The following is a 14,903-nucleotide window of genomic DNA, read 5'->3' on the forward strand; positions in this document are numbered from 1 at the left end:
ATGGCTCCCCTTTATCACATACACAGCCCAACAGGACAAGGACAATAATCCACCAACAGCATACAGATCAATATGGCTAACCTGATCCAAAACACCCACCCACTCCACTCACACATGAAAACAAAGACCACCACAGCCAACCACAAATGAACAGCCACACCCTAGGCCAACCCCAACCTCTCTCACCACCAAAGGAACAGCACAGAACCTGCACAAGCAACGCTGGCACAAAACCCCACATATATTAAGAAAAATAGAAACATCGCCATCCGACCCCACCCCCACTCATCTTCCCCTTCTTCTTCTGAATGTCTCAACAAATGAAACTAATTTGTAAAAATGTTACAGGGTAGAAATACAAGAGAGAGAGATTACACATACTTTTGTAAATCAAGAAAAACTTTAATAAAAATACATTTTAAAAAAAACATATTAAGATTGTCCTTGGAGGGAGTCGGGGAATCGAACCCCAGGAGAGGAGAGGGTAAAAAAACAGGCAGCAGCTCCTGGCAGGGTGAATAAAAATCAATGGTTTGATTTTTTTAAAACGGATTTTTATTTTTTAAAATTCAGATTTAAATCTGATTTATTTTTTTAAATCATTGATTTTTATCCACCCCGGGGGGGGGGGAGGCTGATGTAACCCTGCAAACGCTCTCCTGAGCCCCCCGGCAGATGTGTGGGGAGTTTGAGGGGGGCGCTTTTTCTAGCCCTGCAGACCCCACAACTTCACTGTGCCAGCCTCAACTCCCCGTTGCTTTGGTTAGAGACCCTGGCATGGCTCAAAGAGAACAGCCTTGCCCGGCTGTAGAGTGGGCAAAGGCAGAAAGTCTGGGTGGCTGGCCGCCACGCTTGCAACGAGGCTGGAGCAAAAATGACGCTCAACGTGCAAATACACCTATTTATTTTATTTTTTGCCAATCTTCTCTCCTAGTCGTTCACCTCCTGCTGCATCGGCTCAGCCGGCCACCGGACCACCACCACCTCCGCCGTCCACCCCTCCCCGTCCCACTCGCCGGACCTGGGCTTCCCGTCCCACCCCTCGCTCAACCGCTCCCAATCGTTCCCGGCCTCCCTGGCCCCCCACGCCTGGACGCCCATCCCCCCGCAGCCCCCCCGGGAAGGCGCAGTTTCGGTCACGGTGGCCGGCAGCCAGGACACGGAGTGGGGAGTGCCCACCTCCCTGGAGGGTCACCTGGGCTCCGTTTCCATCTTCTACGAAGTGCTCCAGCCTGCTCAAGTGAAGGCACTCTACTCCTCGGGGCCAAATGTGACGTCGCCCTTTAAGCCGGAAGGGGATTTCCTGGAGCTCGGCAGCAAATTGCTGCTGTATTACACACCACAGGTGAGCGTCAAGGCAGGAGCATCCCTCAGCCCTGTCTAAGAAGCGACAGGCAGTACAAGCCCTAAGGGGCGCAGCCTGGGAGTCATTTTGGACTCACAGCTGTCCATGGAGGCGCAGGGCAGTTCTGTATCCAGGGCGGCTGTCTACCAGCTCCATCTGGTATGCAGGCTGAGACCCTCCCTGCCCGCAGACTGTCTTGCCAGAGTGGTGCATGCTCTGGTTATCTCCCGCTTCGACTACTGCAATGCGCTCTACGTGGGGCTACCTTTGAAGGGGACCCAGAAACTACAACTAATCCAGAATGCAGTAGCTAGACTGGGAGCGGCCGCTGAGACCATATAACACTGGTCCTGAAACACCAACATTGGCGCCCAGGACGTTTCCGGGCACATTTCAAAGTATTGGTGCTGACCTTGAAAGCCCTAAACGGCCTCAGTCCAGTATACCTGAAGGAGCGTCTCCACCCCCATCCTCCAGCCTGGACACTGAGGTCCAGTGCCCAGGGCCTTCTGCTGGTTCCCTACCTACAAGAAGTGAGGTTACAGGGAACCAGGCAGAGGGCCTTCTCAGTGGTGGCTCCCACGCTGTGGAACGCCCTCCCATCAGATGTCAAGGAGATAAATAACTCTCTGGCTTTTAGAAGACATCTGAAGGCAGCCCTGTTTAGGGAAGCTTTTAATATTTGATGAATTGTTGTGTTTTAATATTTTGCTGGAAGCCGCCCAGAGTGGCTGGGGAAACCCAGCCAGAAGGGCAGAGTATAAATCATATTATTATTATTATTATTGTTATTATTATTATTATTCCACATGCTTGGACGTGTCCTCTTTCACCACGTCTGAGAGTTCCCCCACCAAGAGCTTTATAATTACGTTTCTACTTCCCCTTCCTCTCGTGTGACTTTCTAGGCCTGCAAGAACAATATCTGCCTGGACCTTTCCCCGAACCACTTCTTTGACGGGAGGCTGACTGGACACAAAGTGGTGAACTGGGATGTCAAGGTACGGGCGTCGTGACACAGCAGCCGTTGGGCGGGTCACCTCTTCACTCCGTTCTAGGTCTATGGGCGTGGGGAGAAAGGTGGGCCCTGGGGGGCAGAATTTCCGGAGAGCTTAATTTGCAGAGAAGACCGGAGTGCGTTGGTTTGCACCAGTTGCATGTTTCCCCCAGAGTAGTCCCATTGCAATCACTGCATATGCACTCATCGTGCGTTGCTTCCCGTCACTGCAGAGCCCATTGCTTTTTTCAGAAATCCTACTGTAGCCTTATTAGACTTTACCGATTGGTAGGGTGAGCATTGCTCCCAGAACAGGGAGGAAGGAGTCAAATGACACCGAGGTTTGGTTCAGAGAAAGAGTTTATTCTGCTCTCCGGATAACAGAAGGCACTGCGTGAATCGGTTCACAGCAAGCACAAAAGCAAGAGAAATTGCATACAGTATATATATCCTCCGGGGGTGGACGCTGGTGGCGCTGTGGGTAAAAGCCTCAGCGCCTAGGCTTGCCGATCGAAAGGTCGGCAGTTCGAATCCCCGTGGCGGGGTATGCTCCCGTTGCTCGGTCCCAGCGCCTGCCAACCTAGCAGTTCAGAAGCACCTCCGGGTGCAAGTAGATAAATAGGGACTGCTTACTGGCGGAAAGGTAAACGGCGTTTCCCTGTGCTGCGCTGGCTTGCCAGATGCAGCTTTGTCACACTGGCCACGTGACCTGGAAGTGTCTCCGGACAGTGCTGGCCCCCGGCCTCTTAAGTGAGATGGGCGCACAACCCTAGAGTCTGTCAAGACTGGCCCGTACGGGCAGGGGTACCTTTACTTTTTTATATATATATATATATCCTCCACGCACCCTCTCCCCCCTTCCCCAGGAATCCAGCCACGTAAGCTTATACACGTAAGTTGACATTACAGATGTTCCTGCTCCTGTACTCTTAAGCATAAAAGGCTGTTCCTGTTCCTGTATTCCTTATTTTGGTGTAAGAAGGTCACCAACTCTAAGAGCACTCCTGGTGCCGTTCCCAGGGGGCTGACAAGGTCTGTGCGTAAGTGTGGTCAGACCCAGATGTGTCATCCCTGCTCCACTTTGGAACTGACAAGGCCATTCATTAGGCGTCACGGACTGATAAAGGAAAGAGCTTTGTTTATACAGCTGTGTTCTTGTTATACATTTGCTCAAGAGCTCAAGTTAATGGTTTTTAGCTAATGCACCCCTGGAAAAGGAAGAATGGATTTTGGGGCCCGTTTCAGACTGACTGCACAGCCAGATTTTAGATTTGGGAAACCCATTCCTTCACTACCACTTTTTATATTGCAAACGTTCTGGATTGTGTGTGGGGTTTTTTGTTGTGCTTTCATTGTGCCACTGTGCAAGAGGGCCTCTGCGGATGTCACAGATGCCCCTGGGAAGCATTGCAGAACTGCTCATAAAGCAGAATGGTATGCGGACGGCCCAGTATAAACCAAGCACCAATGTACTATCATTGCATCAGCGTGGTGTTGCAGAATACTATTCCTGGCATCCGTCTGTCTCAAGAGGCAGAGGAGGAATGTGCCATCTAAATTCCACTCAATATTGATCCAGAGTAGATTCCAGTGTACAGTTAGCAGCGTAGAAACCTAAACATGTTGCACGATTCCCAAAAAATAGACCAGAGGCAATTAATACTTCATCCAGTAGAGATTTACTGCTACTGAAGGCAGATGAGCAGAATGGTCACAAATCCAATACATTCAGGATTGGCCCTGCCCATAATAAATCCAGTTGCAGCAGACTTGACTTAAATTTAAAATAACTTATAATAAATCTAAACCTTAACACTAAGTATACTGTCTCCTGCTAACCTAGCAGTTTGAAAGCACGTCAAAGTGCAAGTAGATAAATAGGTACCACTCTGGCGGGAAGGTAAACGGTGTTTCCGTGCGCTGCTCTGGTTCTCCAGAAGCGGCTTAGTCCTGCTGGCCACATGACCCGGAAGCTGTATGCCGGCTCCCTCAGCCAATAAAGCAAGATGAGCACCGCAACCCCAGAGTCGGACACGACTGGACCTAATGGTCAGGGGTCCCTTTACCTTTTTATCTGTAATATGTAGGTACAGAACACCACACCAGAAGGAAGAGAGATTGAAAGAGAAAGTGAAACCCAGGCTCCTTCTGGCCTTATTATTATAGTCAACATGACCGTGACAGAAAAGATAACCAGTTTCCGCCAGCTGTATTCAGCTTCTCCGAAGGAATAACCCAAACATCAGGAACCTTCTGCTTGTTTCTTTCACACAGAGAACCTTCTAGAACCCCCTGGAATTAAGTAGAATAGGAAAGACCTCTACACATCAGATCAATACTTTCTCTACTAAGAAATGCAAAGTGACAGAATGCTCCTTTGGGGGTGAGGTCAAACTGATGGGTGGTTGCGGCGCCTGCTGTGGCTGTAGAGACCGATATGGTGTAGCCTTTCAGACCCTTCCCATTGGTAGGATACACGTTGCTCCCGGGAGGGAGGAAGGAGTCAATGGACACTGAGGGTTGGTTCAGAGAAAGAGTTTATTTCTGCTTCCTAGGATAGCAGAAAGGCACTGCGTGATCAGTCACTGCGAGCACACTTAAAGAGCAGTTACATACAGCTTATATCCCCTTCAGGTCCCCTTTCCCCTCCCCAGGAATCCAGCCTCATGAGTTTGTACACGTAAGTTTGCATCCTTGAGCATGAGTGAAAATTCCTGTTTCTGTACTCTTATCTTGGGGTAAAGGTCACCCAACTATAGGGGTACTCCTGGTGCCATCCTTGGGCGCAGGGGCTGACGGGCCTGTCTTGCAAGGTCTGTGCGTCAGCGTGGTCAGGATATTTACAACGGATAAGACCCAGATCCACCATCCTGTCTACACTTGGAACTGACAAGGCTACCCATTAAGCCTTCATGGACTGATAAAGGAGAAGGCCATCCCGTCATCCTTGCTCTGGTTTGTGCTATACAGCTCAAGCTAATGGATATTAGCTAATGGATCCTTGAAGAAAGAATTTGGGGCCCAGTTCGGGTGACTGCACAGTCAGGTTTCGATAACCTGTTCCTTCAATGGGAGAGACATGTTTTGTTGCAGCCGGGGCAGATGAAGGCGTCCAGTTGTTCTGCTGCAGATGCACCAGGGCGTTTCTTCTCTCTGCGTTCCTCCCAGCGGTCCTTCATCCTCTGGTCACTGCTATGGATGCACAACCTTTCTTGTCTCCAGGCTCTGTGGTCAGGATTCCCACAGGGTGGGGTTGGTGTTGCCACCCTTCCTGACGCATCTGCCGACATCTTTTGAGTTGGCCCGCCCAGAGGTCTGGTGCCAGAAGCCAGCTCCCCGTAGATTACGTCCTTAGGGATCCCACCAGTCTGAAGGAGGGCCCTCCGATGGTCTCACAGGGCTTTGTGGTTCTTGCAGGACGTGGTGAATTGTGTCGGTGGAATGGGGGTGCTGCTCCCCCTCCTGGACCAAGTAGCAGCTCAGAGGAAAGAGTCAGAAGACCACCAGGAAACCCACGACTTGGTGGGCCCGGAGCTGACCTCTTCCCGCAACGCCCAGGGCATGGTCATCCCGCTGGGGAAATCTTCCGGTTATCGAGGTACCCAGGCTGAATTTTGTGTAAACCCATTTATTTATTTGTCAGTCTTTTAATTTGGCACCACGACATTTTTCCTCCTGGTTTTATGCAGTACAGTCATACCAGGTTGAGCGCTTTCGGGTTGCAGTCTGCGGCGACCCGGAAGTTTCGGAACGCGTGACTTCCGGGTTTCGCCGCTTGCGCATGCGCAGACGCTCAAAATGACGGCATGTGCATGCGCGGAAGCGGCGAATCACGACACGTGCAGACGCGGGTTGCATTTGCTTCTGGATGCGAACGGGATTCCGGAACGGATCCCATTCCTATCCAGAGGTACAGTGGTACCTCAGAAGTAAAACAGGATCCATTCCAGAAGTCCATTCGACTTCCAAAAAGTTTGGAAACCAAGGCGCGGCTTCCGATTGGCAGCAGGAGGCTCCTGCAGCCAATCAGAAGCAGTGTCGGAAATTCAGGTTCCAAAGAATATTCGCAAACCAGAACACTCACTTCTGGGTTTGCAGCGTTCAGGAGCCAAAACGTTCGAGTCGCAAGGCATTCGGGAGCCTAGGTACGACTGTACAGTGGTGCCTCACAAGACGAAAAGAATCCGTTCCGCGAGTCTTTTCGTCTTGCGGTTTTTTCGTCTTGCGAAGCAAGCCCATTGACGGAATAGCACTATTAGCGCTATTGGCACTTTAAGGGCTAAAAACGGCTTTTTAAGGCTTGGGGGATTAGCGGTTTTGCTGCTAAAATGCTTTTAGCAGCTTAGCAATTCAGAAAAAGGGGTTTTGGAGCAAAAAAAAAAAAAATTTCGTCAATTTTCGTCTTGCGAAGCAAGCCCATAGGGAAATTCGTCTTGCGAAGCGCCTCTGCAGACGGAAAACCCTTTCGTCTTGCGGGTTTTCCGTCTTGCGAGGCATTCGGCTTGCGGGGCACCACTGTATTTGAAAAATCATGGTATGCAACTAAATTACTGTGGTACCTCGGGTTACAGATGCTTCGGGTTACAGACTCTGCTAACCTAGAAATAGTACCTCGGGTTAAGAACTTTGCTTCAGGATGAGAACAGAAATTGCACGGCAGCAGCAGGAGCCCCATGGTAAAGTGGTACCTCAGGTTAAGAACCGTTTCAGGTTAAAAACGGACCTCCAGAATGAATTAAGTTCTTAACTGGAGGTACCACTGTACCTTTAAAAAACAAAACTGTATTTTAAAGCAATGCATTCCTGTCCACCTCTGTTGAACCTCACCCCATTGCTGTATAAAGGCTCGTTTTAAATTATTTCTTTAAATGAATATTAAAGCTTTGTGGCAGAGGTTTTCAACCTTTTTGAGTCCATAGCTCCCTTGACCGATTACAGTGGTACCTCGGGTTAAGAACTTAATTCGTTCCAGAGGTCCGTTCTTTTTTTTTTTTTTTTTAATAATATTTATTAAATATTTTATAGTTATGAATAGAGAGACAATAAAGAAAAACAATACATAGATTCAACAAACAATACGTCAACAATAAAAAAAATTACAATACAACATGAACAAAACAAAAACATTTAAGCACTCATCCAAATTTAATATCTGTATCTTTCATTTGCTTATTTTCTCGACTTCCTCGCACCTCCCTTTTTTGTATTCTAGTTCAAATTTACTAATTCAACAAATCCTTTCCCTCTTCTTCAATTTTTGTTCTATAGTTTATCCTAACACAATTTAACTTTAAATTTTCCCCTCTAACACATTAACAATTAATATTCATATAATTCTTAAAAACACTTCTGCTAAAACCATATAACTTCATTCCAGTATCCTTCTAACATTCATTAATTTTGCAATATTTCTGTAAATATACTTTAAATTTTTTTCCAATCTTCCTCCATCGACTCTTCTCCCTGGTCTCGGATTCTGCCAGTCATTCAGAGGTCCGTTCTTAACCTGTAACTTGTTAGCTCCTGCCAGCCCTCCCTCTCCCATGGGTCAAAGATCCTTTCCTTCAAAACAGTTTTCTTTCCCCCTCCACCCACAGAAGGCAGACTGGAAAGGAACGGGGTAGCTGCCTTCCTGCTGCTGATTAAGAACTTCATCCATTGTCACCCAGTGAACCAGGAGAGCCTGGTCCAGTGCCAGGGGCCAGCTATCATCGGAGCGCTTCTTCAGAAGGTAAGCGATTCCATGCTGGCGCCAGACTTGCCCAGATTTATCAGGGTATCTGACTTCTCCAGGTGAAATGTGTTGGCATTGTGCATTTTGGTTAAAGGGGGAAATACGAGCTGTAATAAAAGGGAGAATTCCCTAGATGCCAAGGTCCAGGTTTGGGGCAAGTACTCTTTCGTGAGAGAATCCCAGCAGAGATTTAATATCATAAAAGTTTCAGCAAAGAGTAGCGTCGAAATATAGGCTGCTAGACCTTCAAATATCCCCTTCTCACCTGCTTCCAAAGTTCCCCACTTCCTCTTGCATGGAAAAAGACCACACATTTGTTGAGTTGAAAGTGGTTTACTTACAAACTCTTTGAAGGCCAGGTTCATGTGCTTTTCCGTACGGCAGCGAGAAAACACAGGCAGTGTAATTTAAGTTCCCAAGTGCTCAGTGTATCTAAATTATTTGTATAGAAAGACAAAGATGGCTGGTTTATAAACCACACAGTCTAAGCTTGGAGTGTCCAGCTTAGACTTCTATATTGTTGGATTTGCAGGGTGGAATGGAAGAACAAAGGGGGTGGGGGGCTAAGTGAAGACCCAGGTGAGTCCTGGCTGCACCTCTCTTTGACCAGGCAGCGATGATTTATCTTTTCTGCCTTGCAGGTCTCCAGCCAGACGATGGACATGAATGTTCTGATGGCTTCTCAAATCCTCATGGAGCAGGTGGCCGCGGAAGGACACAACTTTTTGCTGCACCTCCTGTACCAGTTCCTGCTCTTTGACTTCCGGATCTGGAGCAACAGCGACTTTGCTGTCCGATTGGGTGAGCTTAGACCAGCCCTTGCAGCCCCAGGGACGGACGGGTGGCGGGGGTTGAAGCTGTGCATCCGCACTCGAGTGCTCCTGCTGGTTCGTGGTGTTGTCGCCCCAACCCAGGAGCAGCTTGCTTGTGGGGCTGTGTTACGACAGGCTGCAGTTCAGTGGTAGAGCGCTTGATTCTGGTGCAGAATGTGCCTGGTTCAATGCCTGGAAACACCTGGGGGTGACCCTTGCCGTGAAATTCTGGCGAGCCACTACCAGCCCGTGTAGAAAATTTTGAGCTTGATGCACCATTGTTCTGGCTTGGTATATAATAATTTATAATAATTTATTATTTATACCCCGCCCATCTGGCTGGGCTTCCCCAGCCACTCTGGGCGGCTTCCAAAAGAATATTAAAATACTGTGATACATCAAACATTAAAAGCTTCCCTAAAGAGGGCTGCCTTCAGATGTCTTCTAAAAGTCTGGTAGTTGTTGTTCTCTTTGACATCTGGTGGGAGGGCGTTCCACAGGGAGGGCGCCACTACCGAGAAGGCCCTCTGCCTGGTTCCTGTAACTTAGCTTCTCGCAGTGAGGGAACCGCCAGAAGGCTCTCAGTGCTGGACTTCAGTGTCCGGGTAGAGCGATGGGGGTGGAGACGCTCCTTCAGGTATACTGGACCGCTCCTTCAGGTATACAGTAGCTTCCTATAGGGCAATGGTTCTCTTCATTGTAGTATAGGATAGCATCAAGATAAATAATAATAATAATAATAATAATAATAATAATTTATTATTTACAGTGGTACCTTGGGATGCGAATGGGATCCGTTCCAGAGCCCCATTTGCATCCCGAACGGTACGCAAGATGCGACGGCGCATCTGCGCGGGTCACGTTTCGCTGCGCGTGACGGCATTGTGAGTGTCTGCGCATGCGCGAGCGGCGAAACCCGGAAGTAATGCGCTCCGTTACTTCCGGGTTGCCGCGGAGCGCAACTCGAACGTGCTCAACCCGAAGCACATTCAACTCGAGGTATGACTGTATACCCAGCCCATCTGGCTGGGTTTCCCCAGTCACTCTGGGCGGCTTTTAACCGAATATTAAAATACAATAGTCTGTTAAACATTAAAAAGCTTCCCTAAACAGGGCTGCCTTCAGGTCTAAAAGCCTGGTAGTTGTTTTTCTCTTTGACATCTGGTGGGAGGGCGTTCCACAGGGCGGGTGCCACCACCGAGAAGGCCCTCTGCCTGGTTCCCTGTAACCTGGCTTCTCGCAGGGAGGGAACCGCCAGAAGGCCCTTGGAGCTGGACCTCAGTGTCCGGGCAGAACAATGGGGGTGGAGACGCTCCTTCAGGTATACTGGACTGAGACCATTTAGGGCTTTAAATTTCAGCTACTCTACAATTCTGTTATTCTATCTGCTTTGGCATGCGGGAGGTCCACGGTTCAATCTGTGACATTCCCAGGTAGAGCCGCAAGGTGGAGTCCCTGCCTGCAGCCCCAGAGAATTGCAGCTGCCTGTCAGTGTAGACAAGCCTGAGTTAGTTGAGTTAGCTGCCTGTCAGTGTAGACAAGCCTGAGTCCGATGTTCTTGTGGCGCGATTGAAAGTGGCCTCCATGTGGCTTGGCACCTGTAATGCCAGGAAACATTTGGACAGGTGTTCCACACGCAAGGCGCTGGAAAACCTGCCAGCTTTGATCCGAGATTAGGCAACCTGTTTCTCACCTGTGCTGGGCTCTCCTTCCTCAGATGACGCTGTGGTCTAAACCACTAAGTGTTTTGGGCTTGCCGATCAGAAGGTCGGCGGTTCGAATCCCCGCGACGGAGTGAGCTCCCGTTGCTCGGTCCCTGCTCCTGCCAACCTAGCAGTTCAAAAGCACGCCAGTACAAGTAGATAAATAGGTACCACTGTGACGGAAAAGTAAATGGCGTTTCCGTGCGCTCTGGTTTCCATCACGGTGTCCCATTGCGCCAGAAGCGGTTTAGTCCTGCTGGCCACATGTCCTGGACAAACGCTGGCTCCCTTGGCCTGAAAGTGAGATGAGTACCACTACCCCATAGCCGCCTTTCACTGGACTTAACTGTCCAGGGGTCCTTTACCTTTACCTTTCTTTTTACCTTCACTTTCCACCTCTGTGCTTCATAGGTCACATCCAGTACCTGTCGAACGTAATCAAGGACCACAAGCAGAGAATTCGTAGGAAATATGGTGTGCAGTACATCCTAGATTCCATCAGGACGTATTACGGGTGAGTTTGGAGCGTCTTCTTATATTGTGAGGACAGAGGAAGGAAATACTGTTTGGGGAGCATCCTTGCTGCTGTCATTGCGTACATAAACAGTATGTATGCAAGAGTTAACTTCACTCACTTGGTGGGATTTATTGTTGACCTGCTCTTGTCACCCCCCTTATATTGCAGAAAACTTTGTGGAATGCAATAAAATGCAAGGTTATGTTGGAGAAAGTTGGCCATGTTGGGTAACTCAGTGGAAACAGCTTTGTTGTTGTTTAGTCGTTTAGTCGTGTCTGACTCTTCGTGACCCCCTGGACCAGAGCACGCCAGGCACTTCTGTCTTCCACTGCCTCCCGCAGTTTGGTCAAACTCATGCTGGTAGCTTCAAGAACACTGTCCAACCATCTCATCCTCTGCCTTCTCCTTCTGCCCTCCATCTTTCCTAACATCAGGGTCTTTTCCAGGGAGTCTTCTCTTCTCATGACGTGGCCAAAGTCTTGGAGCCTCAGCTTCACGATCTCTCCTTCTAGTGAGCGCTCAGGGCTGATTCCCTTCAGAATGGATAGGTTTGATCTTCTTGTAGTTCATGGGACTCTCAAGAGTCTCCTCCAGCACCAGAATTCAAAAGCATCCATTCTTTGGCGATCAGCCTTCTTTGGCAGCCATTGATGAGATCGCGCCTAAGCGCCCTCTGCGACCCCGTCGAAACCGGGCACCTTGGTTTACTGAGGAGCTCCGGAAAATGAAGCGGGATCTCAGATGGCTAGAGCGAGTATGGAGACGGACTCGTGACGGAGCCTCAAGAACATCTTATAGGATGCTTATGAAAGCCTATGAGATGGCTATGAAAGCTGCTAAAAAATCTTACTATGCAGCTTCCATTGCATCCGCTAGCTCTCGCCCGGCACAACTTTTTAGAATAATTAGGTCAATAACGTCCTTAGGAGGACAACCAAATTTAAGCACAAATTCGATCCACAGCTGTGAGGCATTCGCGAGCTTTTTTGCGGAGAAAGTCCTGTTGCTCCGCCGTGACCTCCCTGCCAATTTAGATACAGTGACTGAACTGGAGGCCCCTCGACTGACTTCAGGTCCAGTGTTGGACCATTTCAATCGGATACTCCCTACTGATGTGGATAGATTCCTCCAAGTTAGTAGGCCCACCACCTGCCTCCTTGATCCGTGCCCGTCTTGGCTGATTAGGGAGTGTCCAGATGTTGTGCGGACCCCCTGGTTGAAATTATCAATTTGTCCCTTGACACGGGGACATTCCCAGGGGAACTGAAGGAAGCAGTGGTGTGTCCACTCTTAAAGAAAACTTCATTAGATCCCTTAGACCTATCCAATTACCGCCCAGTTTCAAATCTTCCATACCTGGGTAAGGTAATTGAGAGAGCGGTTGCTGAACAGCTTGGTAGGTTTCTGGAGGAAACATCGGCATTAGATCCATTTCAGTCCGGTTTTCGTCCTGGTTTTGGGACGGAGACGGCTCTGGTTGCCCTAACAGATGATCTCCGTAGACAACTGGATCGAGGCGGGTCAGGACTGCTGATCCTTTTAGATTTGTCAGCAGCCTTTGACATGGTTGATCATGATCTTCTGGACCACTGCCTCGCAGACGTGGGGATACAGGGCATAGCCCGTAACTGGTTGTGCTCTTTTATCTCTGGTCGGGGACAGAGGGTGGCACTAGGGAGGGAAATGTCGTCGCGCCACTCCTTGGTGTGTGGAGTGCCGCAGGGCGCAATTCTCTCCCCGATGCTTTTTAACATCTTTATGTGCCCCCTTGCCCAGATTATCTGGAGCTTTGGGCTGGGCTGTCACCAATATGCTGATGACACTCAGCTCTATCTGTTGATGGATGGCCACACCGACTCGGCCCTGAACACACTGACCAGATGTTTCGTGGGAGCCGATTGAAACTAAATCCTTTGAAGACAGAGGTCCTATGGCTAGGTCGGGATGGCATGGGGATGAGGGACCAACTCCCTTCTCTTGCGGGGGCCCAATTAGCGCCATTGCCTTCTGTTAAGAGTTCGGGTGTAATCCTTGACGCCTCCCTTTCCATGGAGGCGCAAGTTACAGCAACAGCCAAGGCGACATTTTTCCCCCTTCGCCGCATCAAGCAGTTGGTCCCTTACCTTTCCCGCCCCGACCTGGCCACAGTGATCCATGCGACGGTCATCTCCAGGCTTGACTACTGTAATTCGCTCTACGCAGGGCTGCCCTTGAAGCTGTCCCAGAAACTCCAGCGGGTACAGAATGCTGCAGCGAGGCTCCTCACGGGGTCTCTGCCATGGGAGCATATTCACCCAGTGCTTTTCAAGCTGCACTGGCTCCCGGTGGAGTACAGGGTCAGATTTAAGGTGCTGCTTTTGACCTTTAAAGCCCTTCGCGGCCTAGGACCCTCGTACCTACGGGACCGCCTCTCCTGGTATGCCCCACGGAGAGCCTCAAGGTCCATAAATAACAACACCCTAGTGGTCCCAGGCCCTAAGGAAGTTAGATTGGCTTCAACCAGAGCCAGGGCCTTTTCAACTCTGGCCCCGGCCTGGTGGAACGCTCTGCCTCATGAGACCAGGGCCCTGCAGGATCTGATTTCTTTCCGCAGGGCCTGTAAGACAGAGTTGTTCCGCCTGGCCTTTGGCTTGGAGCCAATTTGATTCCCTCCCTCCCTCTCTTTCTTTTTTCTTTTCCTTCTCCTCCTGCGATGAGGCTATATTTTAATATTTTAATGTTCCATTATTTTAATGTTGTACTTTACTTTTGTTTTAAGTTGTAATCATTCATCTTGTTTTTATTATTGCTTGTAAGCCGCTCTGAGCCCGGCCTTGGCTGGGGAGGGCGGGGTATAAATAAAAATTTATTATTATTATTATTATTTATGGTCCAGCTCTCACTTCCATACATCACTACGCAACCTTTAAGTATCTTCAGAGTCTCCCCTTGCTCTTCTCCAATATTTTGCTGCATTGATGCCTATTGTTTTGAAATTTGCTGGACCATGTGGACCTCCCGGCTTGACCCAGCAAAGCAAGCCCTTCTAGGTGACCCTCCCTTGCTCTCTCTCCCCCAGGACTTACAAGGAGAAGCCCATCGCAACTGATGACATCAAGACGGTGCAGACGTCCCTCTTCAGCCTGATCAAGGAGTTCTTCTGCAGGAACTTCTCCACCGAGGAGATGCAGAGCACCTTGAACTACCTTGCTGCTGTGAATGATGAGCACCAGGTATGGGGGAGGGGCAGGGAAAGCCAGCAATGACCTGTTAAGGAAAGGGAACCTCCCTAGGCTAGAGTATTGGAATAGAATAGGGTTTCTCACGTTGTGATCTACAAACCACCAATGGTCCACAAGGTTCATCCGCGTGGTCTGAGGTGTGTATGGAAAATTCTGAAGAGGGGAGATGGCACATACACTTTATTATTTTCAATCGGCTTTTGGTTGCTTCTTTTATTTCCTATATTGTATTTTTATGATTGCATTTCAATTGCTTCTTTTATGTCCTATATTGTTTTTCAATTTGAGTCCTGTGGAACAGGACCCTGGATAGCCCAGCTGGTTAGGGCATGGCAGTGATAACGCCACAGTTGCGGGTTTGATCCCTGTATGGGACAGCTGCATTGCAGGGGGTGGGACTAGATGATCCTCAGGGTCCCAACCCTACAATTGTGCGATCTCAAATTGTAGTCCAATATATAAGAAAATGAGGAAGCAATAACAATGTGATTTAAAACTGTGCAGCATCTAGCACAGCGCTTTATGACTGCTGCAGCAGGCGGGGGGGGAATCATTTAAGTGGTCAGCCAAGACC

At 49.2% G+C, this 14,903-nt stretch overlaps 1 protein-coding gene across 5 annotated transcripts in view; it reads left to right on the top strand.

Annotated features, from left to right (window-relative positions):
- Positions 1–14,903, top strand: part of NBEAL2 (neurobeachin like 2) — a 209,981-nt gene that overhangs the window by 137,205 nt on the left and 57,873 nt on the right. For all 5 annotated transcript variants that reach the window (XM_083405874.1, XM_083405875.1, XM_083405877.1 and 2 more), the window contains 7 exons: positions 935–1,345; positions 2,254–2,346; positions 5,760–5,940; positions 7,940–8,073; positions 8,718–8,877; positions 11,003–11,105; positions 14,167–14,320. In XM_083405874.1, the coding sequence (XP_083262000.1) occupies positions 935–1,345; positions 2,254–2,346; positions 5,760–5,940; positions 7,940–8,073; positions 8,718–8,877; positions 11,003–11,105; positions 14,167–14,320 (1,236 nt within the window). The remainder of the gene's footprint in view (positions 1–934; positions 1,346–2,253; positions 2,347–5,759; positions 5,941–7,939; positions 8,074–8,717; positions 8,878–11,002; positions 11,106–14,166; positions 14,321–14,903) is intronic.

Source organism: Podarcis tiliguerta, assembly GCF_965153285.1.
Source record: "Podarcis tiliguerta genome assembly, chromosome: 12".
In the NCBI taxonomy this organism is placed as follows: Eukaryota; Metazoa; Chordata; class Lepidosauria; order Squamata; family Lacertidae; genus Podarcis; species Podarcis tiliguerta.